Genomic DNA, 25214 nt, shown 5'->3' on the forward strand with positions numbered 1-25214 from the left:
TATGAAATTGAGGTCCCATCTGTTGTTGGACAGAATTACTTTAAAGGGTCTGTCGGCTCATTTTCCGTTTTTTGCCATTGTCGGTGGTTCCGTGCCTCAGAAAAAGAAGTTTGATATGCAAATTAAACGTCAAGTGCCCATTTGGGTGGTCCATGGCACGGCAAGTGCCCAACTCCTCCCCCTTGCTTCTGATTGACCGCTCCCTCTCCTCCGAAAGTCAGGCATCCCTGCAGTGAAATTAGGTGCAGTGTAGAGATGGGTGGCCTGTGCCACACACGTTTGTGGCTCATGCGTGCTACATTTTATGGTGTCGCTGCCCACAGATGGTTACATGGCTATGGCTATATTTCTTCTAGAAGGAGGACAATTCCAACGACATTAGAACTTCCTGTTATGAGAAAATATCAAAGCTTCATTCTATATATTTTTCCTTTAGTTACTCCTATTGCTTTCTGACATTCTTGCCTCTGAAGCCTTCATGAGCTCTCCACCACCCTTCTAGCTGGACTCCCTTGGCATTGAGTGTAGTTGGGTATATTGTCTCCAAATGTCATTTTCCTCTGCTAATTCTTTGTTCTTCTCCTCTGCAGATGCTTTGCTTGCTGACTTGGAATCCACCACATCTCATATATCCAAGCGACCAGTGTTCTTATCTGAGGAGACTCCATATTCCTATCCCAGTGGTAGTCATACATATCAAGAAATTTCTATACCGCCTGCACATGCCAGTGAGTCTCTCAATGGCACCTTTACTGACCCCCTGGATTCCTGGACCACCAGCTCCAATGCATTTTCCCAGCAGCAGGTAAACCTCAAGTGCAGGAACATGGTGCTTGTATTGCACATATAAGATCTCTGAAAGGGGAAGACCGGTTTATCCTTCTCTTATCTCCCAACAGAATCCCAACCCCAGCAGTTCTATTGTGAAGGAGGCCGTGGGATCCCCCTCTGCTGGAGAAGAGGAACATGTATACAGGTAATATCTATCCTAATACCCATGTTTTCTGGCATTACCTGTGTTTTTTAAGGTTTCTAAGTCACAAGTTTTACTTTCTGGACAGTTTTCCCAACAAACAGCGATCTGCCGAGCCATCTCCCACCGTCCTGGGTTCATCATTGGGCAGCAACCTGTCCGAGTTAGACCGCCTGCTCTTGGAGCTAAATGCTGTGCAACAAGCCCCATCAGGTAGCCTTTCTACAGGTAAGATGCAACGGCGAAGATGCCAACTTTTGTTTTAAATGTATACTATCAGGTTTTCAGGCAATGTTTCATGTTGGTTTTTACTTGCAGATGATTTGACTCGGATCACACAGCCTGTAGCAGTCCCGGTTTCTCTTTCCAGTGTTTCAGACAGCTCAGGATTTAAGATTGTCCAATCCTCAAAGGAAAAACCAAAGCGCAACGGGGCCCGGGGTATAGAGGATGTCCGCCCAAGTGTGGAGAGTCTTCTGGATGAACTTGAGAGCTCTGTGCCAGCCCCAGTGTAAGTACTGTAGTATTGCAAGTTTTCTGCTACACGGGTTTTATTCTTTGCCACTGAGCAATTTTTCTTACGCAGTCCGTCAGTCACTGTGTCTTCAGGAGAAATGAACAGCTCTCAGAGGGTTACCCCTAGCCAGCAGCAGACCCGAATCTCTGCCTCCTCTGCTACACGGGAACTGGATGAACTTATGGCTTCTCTCTCTGATTTTAAGGTATCTAATTCTGACCTGTCCTAAACTGGGACATGAAGGGCACCTTCTGTTATTGAGATAATATAGGCTGGAGACAGTGTACTCTTGGTCTGCTGGCCATCTCTCTAGCTGCTCCTAACTAATCTCCAGGGTGCCAGTGGATAAGTTTTATAGGGAACCTGTCAGATTTCTGGACAATATACCAACATCTTGATTATAGTGCTTGGGTGCATTTCTAAACATTCACTATGCTGGATAGGTTGTAAAACATAATGCTGTGTAGAAATCGCTGACCAAGAACCATCTAGGACAGGGATGGCCAACCTGCTGCTCTCCAGCTGTTGCAAAACTACAACTCCCAGCATGCAAAGACTGCCTACAGCTATCAGCCTACAGCAGGGCATGGTGGGAATTGTAGTTTTACAACAGCTGGAGAGCCTCAGGTTGACCAGCCCTGATCTAGGAGGTGCTGGTCCTTATGTCCTCTGCTCTGCAGAGCTGGCACTGAGGTCAATCAAGGCAGAATAGGTGCACAAACAACCAAGACACTGACTCTTCACTACATTGGCACCACCCACATGACTCTTGAAGAGCTGTTTATACACTGTGCGCACTGTTTTATAACTTTTTATTCAGTTGCTGCTGATATTAAGACCCATATTTTCAAAGGTGTACCAAGTACTGTAAAGTCATGGCCTTGGTTTACTCCCTTTTTAAAGTGGTTGTCCAATTACAGCAACTTATCCCCCATCTAAAGGATAGGATAGGGGATAAATGTCTGATTGGCAGGGCTCCCACCGATCGATCACTAAGATGGTGGCCCATGTTTCACTGTTTGTTGTGGTGGGCACACATGCTTGCTGCTGCTTCATTCTTTATAGGACTTCCTAAGATAGCCAAGTACAAGCGCTCGGCTATCTCGGGCAGCCCCATAGAGATGAATAGAGTGGCAATATGTGACAATGCGAATGTGTCCGCCGTTCCATTCAAACAAGGGAACGGGCCTCCGCTCCCTGTGGATAGGCCATAAGTTGTTGTAATGGGAAAACCTCTTTAATTATTACCTGAGGAGCAACATTTTCTGCACGTTTTAATTATATGCATTATTTATTGGAGATGTTTCTACAGAAAGCAGCAAGAGAGCCCCCTGCGGTTTCTGAAATGCCTTTTATCCTTGTGATAGTTAATTATTAGCGAGATGATGACTGCTGCTGTTGCTTGGTTTACCTTCCCCTTTGCTAGTTCTGCTTTTTTCTTCCTTCTCTTTTATTGTGCTGGGTGCGGTTGTTAGCTCTGGTCATCTGAAGAATGCAGCAGAAAAGTTCACCATTTTCTAGGTTGAGACCAGAGATTTTAGAAAACTACTAACTGGCTTCTACCTCAGAAAATGTGGGGTGTCTTTTCTTTTAGTAGGGAAGGGATGCAAATGAGCTCTTAACAAGCTCTGCCTCTAATGCCACCAGATGGGAGGCAGCTATACATTATTACATAAGTAGCTTGTGTGACCCTCTCACATTTCCGTGTAAATACTTCCATTTCAGTAGGATTTTGCGGGAGTCTTGCTGTTTATTTTACAGGGCCAAACGCATTGGAACCAGATGATATCTTTCCTGATCAAAAATTAGTTATTTTAGGCTAGTTTCACACTAGCGGAACGGACCTCCGGCAGGTTGTTCCGTTGGGTGAACAGCCTGTCGAATCCGTCCTGCTGCTAGTGAACGTGTGCCCCCCGGACTGCCGCTCCATTCCCATTGACTATAATGGGGGCGGAGGCACAGCGAGAGGCTGCCGGAATAAATGTCGGACATGTAGTTTTATTCCGGCAGCCTCTCGCTGTGCCTCTGCTGGAACTCCACCCCTGCCCCCATTATAGTCAATGGGGATGGAGCGGCAGTCCAAGGGCACACAGGTACTAGTGGCAGGACTGATCCGACAGGCTGTTCACCCAACGGAACAGCCTGCTGGAGGTCCGTGCCGCTAGTGTGAAAGTAGCCTTACTAGTTTTCAGCTACAGTTGTGATAAAATTATGGCTGCAAAGCTCAATCTACTTCTAGGACACGTGATGGACGTCATGTCTACAAGTAGATGGAGCTTAGTAGCCGTGTAGATTTACCCTGCTCACTATGCTCTGACACGCAGTGCATGTTAGTGCGGTTTTCTGCACTTCTATTGTAAACCATGTTCCATGCTGGGAATTTGACTATACTGCAAAACCCAGGGCTCATTCTGACCTTGAGTTACATTGTGAGTGCTCATTGCATCTAGGTCTTTTGTCGGTGGTATACATCTGGAAGAATTCCAGGCGCATACCTCTAATGGAAGGCTCTGACATATGCCACAGTATATAGACATTCAGTGACATAGGTTAACCATTAATTCCAGAAGTTTACTGTAATGTATACTTTTCTGTGGTTCCTCTTTGTATAGAAAAGCGTAGTTGGCTGCGCTTTCCTATACAAGAAGTTACAGCAGTGCGTACCATCCAGATGGGTGCCAAAAGATTGGAGCCCTAAATATACTTCTAATGTACTGTATGTTCTGGGAGCTTTTCCCCACATGTATACCCAACATTGGACTTGATTGCAGTGTGCACAGATCCTTGCAGTGGTACATCGTGGTGAGGACATTTGCTGGATTTAATGCTGTAGGTCTGACTTTAGAAATCTGAAACTACTGCATAGTACTACATTTCCAGGGAATTCAGACGACTGACAACTGGGCTTTCAGACTGCTGAACAGTGGGTGGTTTGACACCTTGTATGCATCTGCTCAGTTCTTTACATTGTGTGTATATATGTGTGTGTATATATATGTGTGTGTATATATATATATATATATATATATATATATATATATATATGTGTGTATGTATATATATATATATATATATATATCACTCATATATAATGCACCAAGGAGTTGTTCGAATCAAATTTAAAGTTTATATGTGTGAATGTAATGATACATGTAGGGGAAAACTGAACAATTGAAAGATCCTGCAGGTTCCTAAAGTTGATGTCCCAGCTGGTCCCATAAATGCTCAGTTGCAGATAAATCTGCCGATCGGGCTGAAAAATGCCAGTTGGATGCCCTGCCATAAGAGGCAACATATGTGGCCCCAGAATGTCTTGCACATATATTGTTGAGCTGTTAGTGTTCCTCGTATCACTACTAGAGGTGACCGACTGTGGTATGTGATGGCTCCCCAGACCATCATACCAGTAGTTGGGGCAGTGTGGGACTCCACAGCATAGGCAGGATTGGAGGGCTGACCACTAGGCCTCCATTTTCGAACCCAACAATTGTTGAATAATTTGGTGTGTGGTGTTTTTTTTAAACTTTTTTTTGCAGTTTATTTAAGAACTACCCCCCCCCCCCCCCCCCCTCAGGGGCTAGAACCTGGGATCTTTTAATGCCTTCACACTCTCCCTGCTGCCCTGTGCATAGTACACACAGCAGCAGGGAGATTACCATGGAGGGCTTCAGTAGCATCCTGGCTGCCATGGTAACCGATCGGAGCCCCAGGATTACACTGCTGGGGCTCCGATCAGAAGCTGCCACTGCACCACCAATGAAGAGGGGAGGGGATGGGACCCTGTGGCCACTGCCACCAATGATTTTAATACTGTGTAGGGGAGGAGGCGCACTGCGCCACTAATGTTTTTAATATTGTGGAAGGGGGGGGGGGGCGCACTGCGCCACCAATGTTTTTAATACTGGGGACGGGGGGAGGGTTCGCTGCACCACCAATGATGATTAACGTTAAATATACAAATACAGCCGGCGGCAGGAACACATTGCTGGCACTCTGCATCTGACAGGGCGCTGTGATCAGCGGCAGTTAACCCCTCAGAGGCAGGTGCCGCTCTGCGCTCTCATTGGAGGCAGCGGCAGCAGTACAGGGGGAGGGAGAGACTGCTTTCTTCTTCCCTTTGCAGCAATACGATAATATATCTGGGTACGTTTTATTTTTTTCGTGTCCCTCCAATTAATAGTTTTTATGTGAATAAATTCTGCTTTTAAACGTATCTTCCTGAAACCTGAGCTAGAGAATTATAGTACAGAGCTGCTTGCTGCTGCTATAACCAGCCGACAGCTGCTAGAATAGTGTTTTCTGCTTCGTTGCATTCTGAGACAGACTTTACACTGAACCTGAACTGATATAAATACGTTTTTCACAATTGCTAATCGTGTTCTGTAGTTATATGCAAACTTTGGAGTTCAAAGGCGACCCAGTGCTTTCTGTTCTTCTCAGTACTTGTATTTTTAGTTTCCTACTTGGCTAAACTGCAGTTATTTAGATAAGGCCTCATGCACACAACTGTATACATTTTGGGGTCTGCAAATTGCCGATCTGGCCATGTGCATCCAGTATTTTCGCCTTTTGCATATCCCTTCCTTTGTTAAAAATGCCTACAGTTGTCCGTTTTCCGGTCAAGAATAGGACATTTCTATCTTATTTGCGGAATAGGCATGCAGATGTGGACAGCACATGGTGTGCTGTGCACATTTTTGGCGGCCCCATTGAAACGAATGGGTCTGCATTCGGTCATCAAAAAATGAAAATCGGATGAGGACCAAAAATATGGTCTTGCGCATGGGCCAATGTTTGATATTTTTTTCTCTGACTTGTATGTTCAAGGCATTTTTTTATGTAACATGTTTTTTGGGGTCTTTCTCCTGCTTCTATTAGACATGTCATACTTGTTATGAGCCCATTTCTGAATGGGGTAAGAGTATCCCTGCATCCCCCCCAAGCTCTGTATGCAGCGCTCCTCTATATGCAAGACCAGATAGTAATTTTGATGCGGTCACACCCAGTAGTCCTGCCGTTTTCCTGCACATTGATGAGGATGACAACCATGCCTCATCATCCGCTTTTAGAAAAGGCATTGTCCTCTCCAGTCACGGTTTACAGACTGATTTAGCTCCTAAAGATCAGTTTGTGATCACTCCACTCGATGCTTACAGTCAAAGGACCGACCTTTACCTGCCAAGCTTTTACAAGAATTGTCCAACAAAGCAGAAGGGTCTTGATGTCCATCCTGCAGAATTCTCACAGTTGCCGCATGCTGTTAAGTCTTATGATTTCACTGACGACCAGGCAAGGCAAGAGCAATGCACTTCTGCGGTATGGAAGTCTTGTGAAAATCTAGTGCTGAACGAAGAAAAGCTCCTATTGGAATTGGCCCATTATCAATGTTCAGCCAATGAAATGTCAGAAATGGCCACTACGGGCAAAAAACTTGTGACTGATAACAGGTTTAGTAAACAAGTAGGGAGTGGTGCCCCAAATGGACACTTTGAACAAAATCCAACATTTGGACTTCATCCTGATCCAAGTAATACTGATGGTTTATGGACACAGGATTCACATGAAATTCCATATCAAGAGGTTCCACGGATTTCTGCCTCACGTCAGGCAAGAATGTCTTGTGTGGATTTTGTCCTGTGCATGGATCAAGTGCATGTCTTTGGTTTACTTTGCTGGAGGTGCATGCTAATATGTATGCATGGTTGTGGTGTCATCTAGAAGATGGTTATTGGAAGAGATTAATTCGATGTGTTCTGCTGTGTTTTCTATTAACACGTTATGCCTGAAGCAGCAAGTTGACCCGTTTCCCGTGTGGCGGTATTGACGTGTTAAACGGCCTTATAGTGCTGTTTGATTACTGGTGACAAGTAACATTGTATTGTTTGTTCAGATGAAGTCTGTGATCAAAAGAACCAAAGAGTCCCCTAATGTGCACCCAATGTCTCGGGACCTTTCTCCTCGTCGGAAGTTTGGACCAGCTATATACTACAAGAGTCCATCACAAGACCGCCTCATTGAAGAGCTGCATGGGCGCTTTGGCATAGACAAGCAGGAGACTAGCAAGACTCCAGAGGATAATTGGCTGACGGAGGGTGTGATCATTACATCTCAGCCCGCTAAAAATGTGCACCAGTCTGAGCAGAGGATAGAGAAGGTAGAATGAGAAGTCAAGGGCAGTGATGATCTGCCCAAGGAGGGATCATTATAGATGCCTACATTATTGTAAATTGAAGCTTGAAAATTTTTATGGCTAATATTTAGGCAACCATGACAGCTACCTTAACAGAACTTGGACATACCTAATTATTAGTTTATAGGATCTGTGCATTTCTGGTGGTGATTCTGTGTTGTAGGTTCAGTTTAAACCAGGGATGCTCAACCTGAGGCCCTCCACCATGCCCGGCTGTAGGCTGTCCTGGCATGCTGGGCGTTGTAGATTTGAAACAGCTGGAGGGCCGAAGGTTGGGCACCCTGGTTTAAACTGAAATCCCTATGCACGTGTGAACAGAGCCTTTAAATAAAGGGCTGTAATTACCCGTGTAATCATTGCCCAGCGTACATGCCTAGTGACCAATAACAAAGCACTAAAATCGTTTGTGTGCACAACCTGTCATGCAAACGGGATGTGCAGCCAACAGTAACCTATCTACAAGGACCGATAATTAAAACATATAGATGCAATTTAATGAGTGCTGGTCGACTTGCTGTATAGTTGATTAGTGCGCATACGTCAATTTATCTGCTCACTTAAAAGGTTTCAAAGGGCCCGTTAATGCAGCATATTTTGCTAACGGAATTTTTGTGTAGATTTTTGCACTAAAATTCCGGCAATGGACTCGTGGTGTCTGCCTCCCATTGGTTTTCAGTGGGAGGCAGTGCAGCCGGCGGGTGGCTTAAAGCCGCGACTGCACCAAGGAAGGTCATGGTAGCAGAGAAATCCCAGCAAGCGCTCTGGAAAAGCATAAACCTGATTAACAATCAGTTGAAAAAGGCTGGAAGGGCCAAAGCGTGTCCTGACATTTTATCGGATGAAATACAATAACACAAGGAGTGGGCTCCTGCCTGTGCCTTTTCCACTCCGCTGAAAGATCATATGCAAGCCTTTTAGCTGAACGGAACCTGGCGTAGCTCATCGGGACAGTGTGCCAATGTTTTATGGCAGGATTAAGTCAGACTGAGGGGTCACGGGCTGCGCTGCATGCTGTTGCCTGTACAACGTTTGATGCGGGCCCCATTGCTCTAGTACAGTGAAATATGTACGCCTCTCACAAGTTAGCTATGTATGAAAATACTGAATATAAAGTGTATAGGAACCCAGGACATTGGGTCCCTATTTCTTCAGTAAACCTGCAAAATTTACAATTAATAAAGTATATGAGAAAAAGTTTAGGATTAAGAAAGGTTTCGTTAGTCTTTAAATATTATTTCTCCAATACTTCATATTACATTTTTCATCCTTTTTACCATGTGCTAACCTTTTTCATTCATTCACCTTTTTCTTCTTTCCTGTGTATTTTATTTAGATAATTATCCCTCCAGATTCTCCTCAGCTCATGAGAAAAACAATTACCACTTCTCCTCATGGCACATTACAGCTAACACGACTTGTGTCTAAATCTACATCCCCAGCACTACCACCACCACCTCCTATGTCTTCCTCTACTGAAGCTGTCTCTTCATTGTTCCCACCTCCAGCCCCTCCATTGCCCCCAAGTCTCCCTCCCATGCACAACATGACCACATCAAGTACACTTCCTCCTCAGCCACCTTCCTCGTGGAAACGATATAGTGATGATTACCAGGACTTGTCGAGGGCTGTTTTTCCTCAAGAAGAATCTAGAAAACCCTGTCAGGATGACACTACCATGCCATTGATGGTGACCCCTTCTCTACTGAGAATGCTGCCTACTCCAAAATCATATGTATCTGTGGGTTGTCAGACAGACGATAATTCACTGTTTCCACCTATTCAGGCATGGGACGAAAGTGTGTCCATGGTTAGTTTCAGTGTGAGACCTTTTTGGTTGTGTAGAAGTTTCTGTCTAACAGCTAGCTTGGGTCTCTGAGTCGATGTCCTTGTCGTGTGTTGGAAATTTTTAGGGTCACACACTTATTTTTGTGACGACTATAAAAACAATTTTAATCTTTTTGCAGATGATGTCTCCTGCTACTTACTCTAGTGGCAGGGCACTTACCGCACGTCCTCCTCTGAGCCGTTCCTTCTCTGACAAGGCAGGTTTCTGTTTTTGTCATCTGTGTTGTCAGAAATATTTTAATGGTACGGTTGGATTCTGAGTCCCCTTTTGGGGACATAAGGTGCATGAAATCCAGCAGTGTATTTGTAATGTATCAGCATGTTGTGCAGTGAGGTAGTTGTCAGTTTTTTTTAAGCTTCCGCTTTTTGCATTGGTCTCCAGTCACTGGTTCCTTTACCTCCGGCCTCTTCTACGTGGCCTCCACAAGAAGAAAAGTCTTTCGTGCCTGACTTTGATTACCGCAATGTCAACTCTAGATTCCTGGATTCAACAAATGAAACCCCTTTGGTATATGGATTGGTCTCACACTTGCTTATCATTGCAAACTATTCATGGAATGTAGTATTTACTGTGTTTTTTGTCTGTCTTTTTTTAATCTTTGATAGTTTATGGCTCAAGGCCAAGGAAGAGCGGTGAACAGTTCTCCTCCATCCAGCGCTCCGAAGCCTGGCAGTCAGCTAGACAATATGCTGGGTAGTCTCCAATCTGACCTCAACAAGTTGGGTGTGGCAACGGTGGCTAAGGGTGTGTGTGGTGCTTGCAAGAAACCAATTGCCGGCCAGGTAATTGTCATATGCTGGCGATGGGGGGGGGGGGGTAATATATTTGCTTTAGTTGCATTATGTACTGACGGTGTTTGCTATTATTCAGGTTGTCACGGCCATGGGAAAGACTTGGCACCCAGAGCATTTTGTGTGCACACATTGCCAGGAGGAAATTGGGTCACGTAACTTCTTTGAACGCGATGGGCAGCCCTACTGTGAAAAGGATTATCATAATCTCTTCTCCCCTCGATGTTTTTACTGTAATGGACCCATACTGGATGTGAGTGCCCTGGACTGGCTGTGACATTGTATGTTTATAGTTTTCATAATTTAATCTGTATATTTCCTTTTTTCTTATCAGAAAGTTGTAACTGCTTTGGACAGAACATGGCATCCAGAGCATTTCTTCTGTGCGCAGTGTGGGGCATTCTTTGGACCTGAAGGTAATTCTGACTGTGTAATCAAACTGTACTGTTTGTAGGTTGTACATGTGTAGTAACTCTCACTTATCCCACTTGTCATACTAAGGCTACAGGCACACAACCGTTGTGTGTTTTGCGGTCCGTGTGCGTTCCGCAATTTGCGGAACGGCACGGACAGCCATTAATATAACTGCCTATTCTTGTCCGCAAAACGGACAAGAATAGGACAGATTATATTTTTTTTGCGGACCACGGAACACAGATTACTGTCCACATCTTTTGTGGCCCCATTGAAGTGAATGGGTCCGCATCCAAGTTGCAAAAACTGCGGCTCGGAAGCGGGCCAAAACAACGTTCGTGTGCATGAGGCCTAAGGCTCCTGTTGGCACTTGTTTGCATCGGCGGATTACACTGGCAGTGCCCATCGGCCAATCAGCGTTTGTTTGCATCAGCCTATTACACTGCTGCAAAGTATATAGGCGTAGGATGATTGCTGCTGTAATCGTTCTTCTACCATTCCCTTGTATTGATTATCAGCAATGTGATGCCTATAATCGAGCATCTGGATTCTGCATAAAAGATGCAATCAGCCGAAAAATAAGCATTTGCTTGTTTGATGGGTGGCGTAATGGACCCTACAGGCCTCCTGCTCACATTTCATTACATTACCAGCTAAGTATGAGATTAGATGTGCACTTTACAGATTTTTTTCAGTGCCAAATTTATTTTGAAATAAATAGTATGTCATTTATGTTTGCGGTTTTAGCTGCAGATTTAACCCTTTCTCATCCGGATCATTGGGGGGGACACAGTCTTGACCTTGGGTATAGCTATTGCCACTAGGAGGCGACACTAAGCAAAAAAAAGTTAGCTCCTCCTCTCAGCTATATCCATCCTGCAGACACTGAGCTAATCCGTTTTTAGCTTGGTGTCCGTATCAGGTCTGCTGAATTTCTTTCTTTTCATTCTTTAACATTTTTCTCTTTCTTTCCTTTAGCTGGGCTGATGGCAGTCTCCAAGCTGCCTGCGTTCCCACCCAGGAGACGGGAGACCAGGGGGTCACCCAAACCCCCTGCTCCTTCCCGTGCTCCAGAAGAAAAGGAGGAACGGAGGTTCCTGTAAGAACCTCTGTCTCCCGCCAGCATTCGCATCACCACGGCTGTCCACTTTAAGTCCCCTCTGTTTCCGGTGTAGCATCCCTCACCAAGGGGCCGCACACCGAAGGTGATGATCAGGCTGGAGCCAGGTGGGCAGAAAACGCCAGACGGGTGAGTATTCTCTCAGTCCCCAAGGCCCCCATTCCTCCTCAGGTTTTTTCATGTGACTATCCCCCATGGAGGCCTACTTACCGCCACCTGAGGCCTCCGTTTTGGCAGGTGTCCCTTCCCCGGGGAAGGGGGAGACTTCTGCTTATTCTCTAATAGCTCAGTGTGTTATTAGGTAGTTTCCTAAGAAAATGCCCCTGTAATCTGATGATTAACCTGCATGTGCATTTGGAAGCTAAGCAGGATGTGTTGTTGATGAGAGTCCAACCTGGTGTAGTAATTGCTCTAGCCCCACCAGCTGCCAATAAGCTCCGCCTCTGCCTTCTGCTTAACACCTTCCTTGCCTCAGTGCTACTGTGCTGAGGAAAGCGCTTCTGGGCTCTCTGCTGAGGCTTGCAGTGCTGGTTATTAGTATAGATGGATGTGGGTGCTGTTCCCTTAGGTCTGTTTGGTTAGAATTGAGCTGTATGTATAAAAAAATCTATATATTTTATATATTATTAACCCTTGGAGCTATTTGGTCTGTCTGAGCCTAGTTCCCATGCCATTCTGTAGGCAGAATTTCTTTACCCTGCTGATGGATACATACGTCCTATAGCATAAGCGGAATCCTGGCGCTACCGCCGGATACCGCACTCCCTGTAGCTTGCCCTATTTCTATAGGTGGAGTAGTTACATGGTAGCATACCCTCCTTCCATAGACCCGTCTTCCATAGGCAGAGGAATTGTACGTGCTCTGGATACCGTACAGCCTGTAGCATACCCTCCTTCCACAAAAGGCGGAGTAACTGCACTTGCACTGGATACCGGACAGCCTGTAGCATTACCCTCCTTCCGTAAAAAGGCGGAGTAACTGCACTTGCACTGGATACCGGACAGCCTGTAGCATTACCCTCCTTCCGTAAAAAGGCGGAGTAATTGCACTTCCAATGAATAATGTACATTCTGTAGCCTTACCCTCCTATAAAAGGCAGAGTAACTGCACTTACACGGGATGCTGTGCTGCCTGTAGCATTACCTCATTCCATCGGTGGAGTAATTGCACTTACATTGGATGCTGTACTGCCTGTTGCATTACACTCCTTTCATAGGCGGAGTAATTTGCATTGGATACGGTACAGTCGGTAGCGTTACACTTCCTTCTTAGGCAGAGGACTTGCACTTCCATTGGGTACTGTATAGCCTGTACCATTACCCTTCTTCCATAAACAGGGTAATAGCACTTCCATGGGGTACCGTACAGTCCGTTCTATTATTCTCTTTCCATAGGGGAGTAGTGCCACTATCTCTGGACACGGTACAGCCAGTAGCTTTACCCTCCTCCCATGGGCGGAGTAATTGCAATTCCAGTGGGTGCCGTTCGGCTGGTAGCATTACCCTCCTTTTTTAAAGGACGGAGTGTTTTCACATTTCTTAGGCAGAGTATTGGCACCTTCGGTGGGCTCCTGTACATCAGGTAGCATTGTTCTGCTTCCATAGGCGGACTATTTACACCACCACATAAGTCCTGTAGCACTACCCTCCTTCCATGGCGGAGTAGTTGTACTATCACTGGATCCTATGCTTCCACTAGCATTCCTCTCCTTCCGTAATAGGAGTATTTGCACTTACTCCGTATATACTGTACATTTTGTGGTATTACCCTCTTTGTATAGAGTGGTTGCTGTACCACTGGTTCCTATACAGGCTATTGCATTACCCTCCTTCATTGGGCTGGTAACTGCTCTTCCGCTGGGTACCATACATCCTGTTGCATCGCCCCCTCCGCAGGCAGAGTAATTGCACTAATACTGGTTGTCATCTGTCCTTTCGGTTTCCCCCCTTCTATAGGTGGATTCGTGGCACCACAATTGCATACTGTAGATCAGGTAGCATTGCGCTCCTATTGGTGGAGTAGTTGCACAACCAGTAGTGCTTACACTACACTACCCATGGATTGTGTCGGGTTTCCTTCTTCAGTCAGCGGAGTGATGCTCTATCGCATTTTCCGTCTTCCTCAGGTGGGACAGTAGCTGACAGACTGTGGACTCAACACGATCGACATCCATTCTCTGTCAGGTGGAACAGATGCGCTGTTTGTCAGTTTCCTTGCTCCTCAAGTGGAGGATGGCGCTAGCACCATATTCTGGGTGTTTACTGCTGTTTGGCCTCATTCTCAGGAGGAGCCTCTCCTCTGGTCCCGGAAACCATAGTTGGCTATGGCCTCCCCCTATGAGGCAGCCTTGCGCTGGCCATAGATTTTATGGCTATTTTTGTTCTGTGCCCCAACTGCGTGACTGCATCCCAGGGGGAGTATTTTTGTTTATCGTCCCCCTTCTAGGGGTGGAACCTCGCTAGTTGTAGCTGTGATTGTGCCTACATTTCGTTATCATAAGTGGCACTGTGCTCATGTTCTGCCAGATCTGGGTGCCATAGATCCTCCAGGCCTTATATGTATGGGGTTCCTGAGGCGCTGGCTGTCAGGTACTCTTATTCCCTATAGTGCGGTCATCTGCCCATACCAGGACAGGTTTCAGCTGGTGGGTTTGCTCACTTTTCGTGGGTATTAGTACGGCTTAAGGTGCATTCCGGAGGGACCGATACGAGGGCTGGCTGGCTCAAGTTTCCATTTCCCGATTGATTCGTTTGGCCATGGTGAAAGCGTACCGCATCAGTGGCCGCGCTCCACCCTTCCGGGTTACTGCTCATTTTGCTCGGGCAATAGTTGGGCAGTACATCATGGGGCTTCAGCCTTTCAGGGGTGCAGGGTGGCTGCCTGGTTGTCTGGGCACACTTTTTTCCAAGTTTTGCAGAGTGGACACCTTTGCATCTTTTTACACTTCTCTGGGGCGTAGAGTTTTGCAGAAAGCGGTCCTTGGATTTGCAGGATGGCTTCTTTGTTTATGACCCACCCTGGGGACTGCTCTGGAACGTCCCAAGGTCAAGACTGTGTCCCCCAATGATACGGATGAGAAAACTAGATTTTTGAGCTTACCGTAAAATCTGTTTCTCTTCCATTCATTGGGGGACACAGCTCCCACCCTGTATGTACATTACTGGTTCTCCTAGATGGGTATTTCTGGTTCTTCAGGATGACACATCTCCGGTTTTCTTCCATTTTATTATTTGCAGTTGGCTTCTCCTGACTGCTCCTACTGCTTTTGTAAAAACTGATTAGCTCAGTGTCTGCAGGAGGGGTATAGTTGAGGGGAGGAGCTAACACCTTTTTTGCAAACAAGTCAAGTCAAAAAGAAATGAGGTTTTTGTGAAGGCCATATCTTTGGTGACAATCAGAACCAAATTTAAGATCTGTTTATCTTGACCTGAGCAGATAGCTCGAGCCAGGAATCCCTGTTTATTTGGTCATGGCCTTGATGGCTACTGCACATTCTTCATTCATTGCTTGCAAGACTGAGATCATAATCTCATCCCCTGCTTCATATTTAGCTTCTATTTCCTTTCCCAGGTCTCCTTCTGGCAGCTTAAGGTCTTCACGGACCTCACCAGATTCAGTCAGCAGGGACAGGTATTTATCACTAATACCGATCAGCTGGTAGTCATTTCTCTTAATGTTTGGGACGTCCATGTTGTGGGTAGATGGGCAGATATCTTCATACTTCTTACCAGTGAAGATGTCGGTATTGATAAGGTGAACCTTGGCGTGACCGTGCTTGCCAGTCTTGGAGGTTGACATTTCAACAATCTTGCAGGGACGCGCTTTCAGAACCACAAATCCGTTCTTGCGCAGAGCACTGCATGGGGAAAGTGGTGGAAGCCCCAGCATCTCCAGTGGTGAAATCTACCTCATCTGCCATATTGATGGGTGTCTACGAGTACTTCCAACAAAAAAAAGGAACGTCACTGCGCAAACGCGCCCAATTTCACTGCGGCAGCCCGGGAGAGGCGGGGCTAACAGAGGCTTCACCCTAACACCTTTTTTGCTTAGTGTCGCCTGCTAGTGGCAATAGCTATACCCAAGGTCAAGACTGTGTCCCCCCAATGAACGGAAGAGAAACTGATTTTACGGTAGGTACAAAAATCTAGTTTTTTAATGGACGGGTGAGAACTGTAGCAAAACCGCATCAAATTTTCACTAAATTGCTAATTTTGGTGCCGATATGCTGCAGAAATAAATCCGCATGGAAATTTGTGTGGATCTTATGTAAATTCACCATCACCCGTGTGCAGGTAGCCTTAAAGGGGTTATCCAATTTCTCAAAACCCCCCACATATGCCGGGCCCCTCACAGGTAATATACTTACCCCGCTATGCCGGGCCCCTCACAGGTAATATACTTACCCTGCTCCCACGGGAACGCGCCTCCCTAGCGTCACCCACGAGCCTGCCTGCCATTGGCTGCTCCCCCCCCCCCCCCCCCCCCCCCGACACCGGATGTTTTCATCCATGTGCAGGGAGAAGCGGCAGTGCGGGGACCAGGAGTGGCGCCGGGAGTGGGGTAAGTATATTACCGGTGAGGGGCCCCGCACATGAGAAATTGGATAACCCCTTTTAAGGGGACTATAGACAGTTACAAGGTCTCGGTAAGGTTTTTCCTTCCCATCTTGAACATTGGATTGTTGGCAAAGTATCCTGATAAATATCTAGAGTTTATTGGCAGCTAGGAAACTATGGGCCAGAAGGATATCACTGTAACGCAGATTTTAAGCAGATATTTTATAAGCTCCAAAAAGAGACCTGACAGGGAGGCACCAAGTCACATGTCAGGTCACCAAACCTCTCAGCCAGTGATCAACTCCAGGAGTCCTTATTGATTTCAGACAGGAATGCCTTGTATTTTTGAAGTGAAGAGGGGATGACAGCCTCTGGAGAAAGAGTGAATGACTGCTGTGTTTGTCAAATGCACATACTGTATGTTAACTCGGTGTCATTTGGCTTGGTTTTACAGGTTTCCATGAGAGGGACGGAAAGGCTTATTGCCGTAAGGATTATTTTGACATGTTTGCTCCCAAGTGTGGTGGCTGCACCCATGCAATCCTGGAGAATTATATTTCTGCGCTCAACACTCTGTGGCATCCTGAGTGCTTTGTCTGTAGGGTAAGAATACATATGACAAAAACAATTAAAATGTACCTTCACAAGGAAACACTATTATAGTGTTGCACTTTGCGGCATAATCCTTTTTACAAAATAATTGTTAGACTTTTGCTGTTCTCCTGCAGCACGGACGTGCCGAGGTCTGTGCTGCGGACTGCACTTAACTAGACAGCCTTCTGTTCTGCTTCCCGGGCTACTGTCTTCAGTGAAGGAGCCAGTGCCGTAGGGGATGCCGCACACAGTGAAGGCTATAACCCCGCCCCCCCCCCCCCCCCCCCAAAAAAAATAAAAAATGTCGAGAAATAGCTTTTTTCCCCTCCCTGCCAAAAAAGTTATACAGTACATTCTAGGGGTGCACGATATGGGAATTTTGTGCGATTGCGATTAGGGCCCTAAAAATTGCGATAACGAGATGCGATATTTTAAGGGAATTGTGCTAGAGGTCTATTTGCTTGGATTTTCAAGGCAAAAGCACACAGAAATTACTGATGATCCTGAAATGTAGTCATGCTTAACTCAAGAACTGAAATGCACAGTGTTTTTCAAAATAAAACATCTTTTACTAAATTAAATAACATATTTGCATTACTGCAAAAGTACAAAATACAAAACTTGCCATTTTCTTAATAGCACTGCACAGAACAGATAAACAGAATAAATAGAAGAACATTTGTTCATTAAAATACCGACTTGCCTCCAGCCCCTCCTCCCTCCCCGCACTGTAACTGATGTATCGCCGGCCGCGCTGTGCAACATAGCGGCCGGCGATACATCCGTGTCAGCCACGTAAAAAGTCAACCATCGCTTTATAAGACACTGCCATTTTCGTCTTATAAAGCGAAAAATATGGTAATACAATTGCAGCATTTTTGGGTCGGCCAATTGGCGATTGCGATATGGCGATTTATTGCTATTGCTTTGGCGATATATTGTGCAGGCCTAGTACATTCTATGTAAAAAAATATGCATAACTCTGCAAAAACAAGCCCTTGTAGAGCCATGTTGACAGAAACATAATACTGAACCCCATAGAGGACAAGTACTATTTAAATGCCCTATATTAAACGCAGCCAATTTCATAGAAAGCCAGTTTACTAATCTGTATGTTTGTGACGAAACCGGAGAACCTGGAGGAAACACAAGGGAAACATTTAAAGTCCATGCAAATATTGCCCCCTGGTCAGATTTGGACCCAGGACCCCAGCACTGCAAAGCACCACCACTAGTCACAGACAAATAGATTGCATTTCCATTTGAATTCACTTTAATATTACCTGTCACTTCTCCTGACATGTCTGTTTTAGTAACTACTTGCATGCCTCATGTAATAATTCTGGAGCACCTGTTCGTATGACTTTTTGTTCTGCCATTCCTCTATTATTTATAAGCTTATAAATGAATTGCCAGCAATCGGCAATGAAGGTCCATCTGTTTGTTAGGCCTCATGTGCACGCCGTGTGCATGAGGCCTTACCAGTTGGGGTTGTGTCCCTGCCCAGTCTGACACTGGCAGCACTGATTGGATAATGTCAGGGACAAACTGGTAACTTGTAGATGGACTTTTATTGTAGACTGCTGGCAACGCATTCATAAACTTCTATCTAGTAAGAGTAATAGAAGATCGGCACAACATAGGCTCATAAGAATAGTTCCAGAATGATTTCATATGGAATACAGGATTATTGCTAAAACAGACATGTCAGGAGAGGTGACAGGTCCTCTTTAAAGTGGTTGTCCCACCATAGAAATGACGGAGATAGCCAAGTACAGCATGCAGCTATGTCAGTCCCATAGAGAATCGGGGAAGTTCCAGCAGCATGTTGTGACCATCATTTCATTCAAACTGGGGACTCGGGAATGAATTGGTTTCCATTAGTGTGATCCCCAGCAATCCTACATTTATCACCTATACCAGGGATCAGCAACCTTCGGCACTCCAGCTGTTGTGAAACTACAATTCCCAGCAGGCTCCATTCATTTCGATGTGAGTTCTTAGAAGAGCAGAACAAGTATGCATGCTGGGAGTTGTAGTTTCTCAACAGCTGGAGTGCCGGAGGTTGCCTACCCCTGACCTATACTATAGGATAGGAGGAAAGTTCTTATGGTAGGGCAACCCCTTGAAATGGATGAAAATGCCATTATCAGTGTCCCTATTGAGTACATTTAGTGACACAGTTTGGCCCTAGTTTTAAAGAAAGAAAATTGTTTATCAATATTCACTCCGAAATACTTTGTGTTTTCAGGAATGTTTTACTCCATTTGTGAATGGAAGCTTCTTCGAGCATGATGGGCAGCCATACTGCGAGGTTCATTACCATGAGCGTCGTGGTTCACTGTGTTCCGGCTGCCAGAAGCCAATCACCGGCCGCTGCATCACCGCCATGGGGAAGAAATTCCATCCAGAGCATTTTGTTTGTGCCTTCTGCCTTAAGCAACTCAATAAAGGAACCTTCAAGGAGCAGAATGACAAGCCTTATTGCCAGAACTGCTTTGTCAAGCTCTTCTGCTAGAGAACTGCACTGAATCTAAACATTTCAGCTCTGAGGGGATGAGCGCAGCCAGGGTGGTTGATAAATGTCCGGACTTTAAGTGTTAAGGGAGGCTGAGGATCCTTACTTCTGTTTTTTTACATTTCCTTGCAAGGTGCTGATCTGTACGTTGGTCACTTAAACACTTCATTTCAGAAAGGCCCCTTATTTCATATTTGGCAGCGCAAAGCTGCCCATGAGTAGTACTGCATGGCACGTTCACCTTGTGCTGTACGGCACTTTAAAAGGAGAGACAATCTTCCATGCAGCAGTTGTATGTGTGGGTTAGACTGCTGCTGGCTCCCTCACTTAGAAAGTAAGAGGAATGGCTCTCACGTCCTCGCTAGAATGAGATTGGCAGCTTTCATTACATGGGTTAAGCTGTGTCCTAAAAGGCCTGATTCGGGAATTACAGCAATAACATTTTCTAATGACGGTTACTGGTAACTTGTCACCTGAAGGCAGAGTAGCTGATCTTCAGGGTTTTATTTTTTAACCTGAAATCCACTCTTTCCTCATTTAAGAGTGTGATTTCTAAGATTGGTTCAATTTTAATGACAAAATAAAATCAGCTTTTTAAAAAAATAAATAAAAAAATATACGCATATATAAAATATATTTACTCTAAAAGTAAATCCAGTGGTACTGGATTTTTTTTGTGCTTTAACTAAACCCGGCTATTAACATTTCAGTATTTTTTTAGCGTGGAATTACTTTATTAACAATTTTGGACATCTGTTAATTGAAGAGCAGTATTTGAAAATAAAATGACTACAATCAAATATTAATAATAAATGCCAAATTGGTTGTTTTTTTTTTAATGTTAATCGTGTACTTTAATCAGAAAAAAAAAAAAATTATGGAGAGGCCTGCCACTTTATTCTCATTTTGATCTAAGGGAGGTTAAGGGCTTTGTGGCAGGGGTTGACCCACGAACAATATCACCTGTCCATAGTACTAGGCAGTCCTGTAGACAGTGAATGGAGCGGTGGTCACACATGCTCAGTTCTGCTCCATTCATTTAGGGTGGGGGACCCCTTTTTCTCATGATCATTGGGGGTTCCACAGGTCGGCACTCAGCGCTACATTTACCACCTATTCTGTGAATAAGTGATAGATGTTTGTGGGCCAACCCCTTTTAAAGGTTCTATAGTACTCCATTAATAATGCTATTGTCAGAGCGCTAACATTTTATTCTACTTTGGCTCCATCAATGTAGCCCTGGTGGTTCATAAGATCGGCTCCCAGGGTCTGATTTGTATATGGAGTTTACTAGAGTTGGTGGTGTTAAGAATTTTAATCTATTTGATCCAATCATCAGCATGCAGTGTTCATATTAGAGCTATATGATTGTGTGAAATGCCAAAGATTACACTGATTTGATTACTGTGGCCGAGATGCCTTTACTTGACAATGTCATAAGACGTTGTCACATAAATATCTTTTACGTTAATTGTATAAAAGTATATGTCTAAGGAATGTCCTGCGTCTGGCATGTTGCTCATTGAAATCCATTTAAGAAATTGGTTTAATTGGATATAAAAAATTTTTTACTGCTGAAGTGTTAGGGAGGTTTTTGGAGAAAAAAACTCCACTGTAGTACTTGATGTAGTATTTTGAGCCAAAACCAGAAGAGAATGTAGCAAAGAATTTAAAGAGCATCTGTCGGCTGAATGAATCTTATTGTACCAGGCATAATGCCTGGTAGGGTTGGTCCTGCTGGGTAAGATTAATTTAGGGAGGAATTTATGTTCTTAAGAAAAAAAAATAACTTAAGATATAAGTTTTGTGTCTTTGGTGTGGACTGAGCCACTTCTCCTGTCCCTGTGATTGGCAGGACCAGGCATCTCACCTGGCCCTGTAATCTCGTCCTGCTCCATAGTCTACAATATTGGTGCATGCACATTGCATCGGCCTCTGCTTTGCCAGCAGCACAGGTGACTACTACGCATGCGCTGATTTTATCCTCCCCCCTAGAAGAGGAGAAGCTCAGCTTCATTCTAGTGAGGATGACTTCATTGGCGCATGTGTAGTTGTCATTAGTGTAGACTATGGCGCAGGCATCTTGCCTGGCACTGTCAATCAAGGGGGATAGGGGTAGTGGCTCTAAGTGGAAAGCGGAGGAGCTCTGGTGCTCCAAGGGGCACCAACCTGCCGCTCGGTGCACTGTCCTAATTTATGTATTAATAAAAAGTCATTTTTTTCTCAGGAAGGGCACAATGGACGAACATAAATGTCTTTATGCAGGAGGATCAACCCTGCCAGGCATTATTCCTGGTTTAATAGAGTTGATCCTGCTAACAGACACTTTTTCTCCTTCCTTTTTTTTATGTCCCATCTCCCCTGATTTTGGCTCAAAAAACTGCATCAAAGACACTAGTGGCTCTTTGACATGTGCTATGTGTGAAACCAGCCTAATGCAGTGTAGTAATACAGGATGATGCAGTTGTACCGAGCTTTGCACATAGGTGCTGGCCAAGTTATGTGCAAGTAGGTTTGGTGAATGAAGACAACAGTGCCACTCGTTTCCTCTGGTTGTGTCTGTTATTGCATCTCTGTTCCATTTGCTTGTGTGGGTCTGGGCTGCAATAGCAGGTAATGAGTGATGCTGTTTTGTTCTGACCTTATAGACCCCTTTAACAATTTTATGTAAGTACCCCAGAAGTAATTGCTGCACGCTACTGGACCCCAACGCTGTGAGTTACTTTAATTTAAACCTGTTACATTGAACATGCCATCTGATCTGCCAGAAGGATGAGCTGAGCAGATTGATATACACTTTGGTGGGGAAAAATTCAATAGAATTTAAAATTTTCTAAATCCTAAAATAACCTCTGCTTGTTCTGACACTAGGAGTCCGGTGGGTGGTCCAATCAGTGATTGACAGCCATCTCTGTATGCGTGCTCGAACAGGGAAGGCCGTCAGTCCCTGAGTAAGACTGCACACATGACTGCCAGGTATAGAAAGAGCAGGGATTTCAATCACTAAATTATTGTGATGCAGAATCAATTTGTTGAGTTCAGCATGCACTATAACATGGTGTCGGTAGATTAAAGGGGTTTTCCAGTACTCTGGATAGGCCATCCATATCTGGTGATCTGGGTTCTGAAACCCCGCACCCCCGCCGATCAGCTGTTCTGCAGTGCAAGAACGAGATGGCTCCATCCTGTGTGTAGTGGACGACGGTGGTTGCTGAAGTGAATGGTAATCGGCTCCATCCACTACAGTGGTCGACTCGAAGCTGTGTAGTGCCAGCACCAAAGCTACGGCAGAATAGATGGGTATCTAATTCGCCCATTAATATAGTACTGTTAACAAGTATGTTCATGGTAAGAGGTTTCATTTAAAGAAGGATCCATTATAAATCGTAATGAGAGAACTCTCAGGCCCATATTTTTAAGCCATACACAGACGAGTGAGTTTAAAGCGAGAAAATGGCTGCGTGTGGCAGTGTGATTTCCCTCTGACAGGATCGCACGGCAGTATAATGATTTATAAGGCTGTGTCCCCTGCTAGACCTAGAAGCTACTGAACTACACTGACATAATGCAGTGTAATTCAGTAGATTTCAGGGTCTCGCAGGGACAAACATCCTTATAAATCATTATACTGTCATGCGATCCGGTCGGAGGAGCAGAGGTCAGAAGGAGAAATCTCACTGTCGCACGCAGCGAGTTTCTTGCATTGAACTCTCTCGTCTGCTTCTGGCCTTATACACAGATCTGGGTTCACATAGCCTGCTCTATTGATTGCAATGCAAGGAATAATATATATGGCAAAATCTACAATTAAATCCGTATTTAACACTGGATTCGTTCAGCGGTGAGCCATTTATGAGATGTGTAAACGCAGCCTGTAGCTGTCCCTTGGGGGAAGCCTGACCATTTTTCTTATCGTCCTTCCTGCTCTATAGAGTCTGTTTTGGGGTAAACAGCATTTAAAATGTGATGTGAGGACCCAAGTGACGTTCTGTTTTACTGTCTGTAATTCTGTTGCCTTTTGGTGTTGAAAAATTGCAGTCACATTTTGCCTTAAACTTATCAATGTAAAGGACTTTATTGGACACTGGGCTGCAGTATATGCAGATCCCCATTACGGTGTACGTGTACAGCCACCCATCTGCAATGGTTTGTCTTAACACATCAGTTCTGCTGTTTTCTTGTTCCTGCACATTACTTTGATATAACTTTTTTTTTTTTGCTTATGTGAAAAATGCCAATAAACATTTCATTTATTTTGTTTGGTCGTTTCCTGTGTTAAATTGACAGGTTAACTGTATATTATGTATAATAAAGCTGCCCTGCGTCAGTAGCTATCAGTTAAACACTCAGCTGTTTCTTCCGAGTCCCCTCCGGAGGATCAGGTGTTGAAATTTCATGTCCAATCCTTCTTCCCTGATGTCTGTTGGGGGGAGAGTGGTAGCCAACCATACACATGAGATAGCTGTCCAGCGCCACTGCAGTCTGTGAGTTCAGCCAATTTTTTTCTTGTGTAAGGAAGGGGGGGCTTAAAGTGGTCGTCACTCCTTTACTATTGATGGTCTATTCTCTGGATATGAAAATCCCTGCACGTCTGCCAGTCAGGTGCTTCAGACTAGCTCCGGGCTGGAACTACGTGGCTCTGTCCATTGTGCAGTGGATGTCGCCAACCGGTTCTTTCCACTGTGCAGTGGATGGTGCCAACCGGTTCTTTCCACTGTGCAATGGATGGCGCCGCGGTAACCGGTTCTTTCCACTGTGCAGTGGATGGCGCAAACTGATTACATTTGAATCCTGATCAGGATTTTTATCACAATGAAAAAATGCATTGGCAAAAACGGATCTGCCATTTATGGACATTTTTCGGGTTTAACATGCAAAAGCTGGATCCGGATTGACGGAACACATGGCACCGTATCCGGCATTAATGCAAGTCAATGGGAAAAAGGCCGGATCCGGCGTTCAGTCAAAGTGTTCCGGCTTTTTGGCCGGAGGTAAAAATACAACATGCTACGGTTTTCTGAAAAGCCTGATTAGTCAAAAAGACTGAACTGAAGACATCCTGATGCATCCTGAACATATTGCTCTCCATTCAGAATGCATGGGGATAAAACTGATCAGTTATTTTCCGGATTTGAGCCCCTAGGACGGAACTCGGCGCTGGAAAAGAAAAACTAGTGTGAAAGTATCCTAAACTATGTAGTTCTGGTGCTTCTTTCCGGCTCCTGATCTACTTCAGAACAGCTGATCGGTGGGCTGGCGGGATGTTGAATTCCTGACTATCAGAAAGGCCATCAGTAGTAAATGAGTGGACAGCCCCTTTAAGGAAACTGTGGTTAGCTGTTCCTAATAATGAAGGGAGGAGGATTACTCATGTAATTGCATCACATTGCTTCACAATTGTTGCTCAATCCTAGCTCATTACAATGTCTGAAGGTTGATGACTCTTTTTGCAGGAATGCTTGTTTTCTGATCCATTGGCCAGGGCCTGTACAAATAATTCCAAGAAATTGTAATTGCTAGGAACTCATTCATAACTTCTAGCAGGAATAATAAAGGAACGGCACAACAAAGAGTCATGAATGAATGGATGGTCCAGAATTATTACAAGGGGAATGCAAATAGTTATTACAAAAATGTTAGGAGAGGTGGCAGGGCCAGTTCAAACTTATCGGAGACAAAATCAGACCTCCAGTC

The 25214-nt window shown here is 44.9% G+C and overlaps 2 protein-coding genes across 5 annotated transcripts in view; one reads left to right on the top strand and one right to left on the bottom strand.

Moving 5' to 3' along the window:
• The window catches only part of PXN (paxillin), a 43181-nt gene extending 22579 nt beyond the window's left edge, over positions 1-20602 (top strand). The window contains exons 2-12 of one of the 4 annotated variants that reach the window (XM_040416510.1): positions 591-805; positions 900-976; positions 1062-1201; positions 1292-1484; positions 1560-1695; positions 9908-10033; positions 10132-10308; positions 10397-10570; positions 10652-10733; positions 16863-17011; positions 19254-20602. In XM_040416510.1, coding sequence (XP_040272444.1) covers positions 591-805; positions 900-976; positions 1062-1201; positions 1292-1484; positions 1560-1695; positions 9908-10033; positions 10132-10308; positions 10397-10570; positions 10652-10733; positions 16863-17011; positions 19254-19520 — 1736 coding nt within the window. In that variant the 3' untranslated portion in view covers positions 19521-20602. Of the gene's footprint in view, positions 1-590; positions 806-899; positions 977-1061; positions 1202-1291; positions 1485-1559; positions 1696-6368; positions 7645-9013; positions 9488-9644; positions 9723-9907; positions 10034-10131; positions 10309-10396; positions 10571-10651; positions 10734-16862; positions 17012-19253 lie in introns of those variants that run through there. The other 3 variants (XM_040416511.1, XM_040416509.1, XM_040416512.1) reach the window with 3 other exon arrangements.
• LOC120988800 (eukaryotic translation initiation factor 5A-2-like) lies at positions 15231-15877 on the bottom strand. The gene is given in 2 exon segments (XM_040416513.1): positions 15231-15705; positions 15707-15877. Coding segments are annotated over 2 exon segments (459 nt in total). The 5' UTR covers positions 15772-15877; the 3' UTR covers positions 15231-15311.
• Positions 20603-25214: the final 4612 nt, after the last annotated feature.

This window comes from Bufo bufo, chromosome 2, assembly GCF_905171765.1.
Source record: "Bufo bufo chromosome 2, aBufBuf1.1, whole genome shotgun sequence".
NCBI lineage: Eukaryota > Metazoa > Chordata > Amphibia > Anura > Bufonidae > Bufo > Bufo bufo.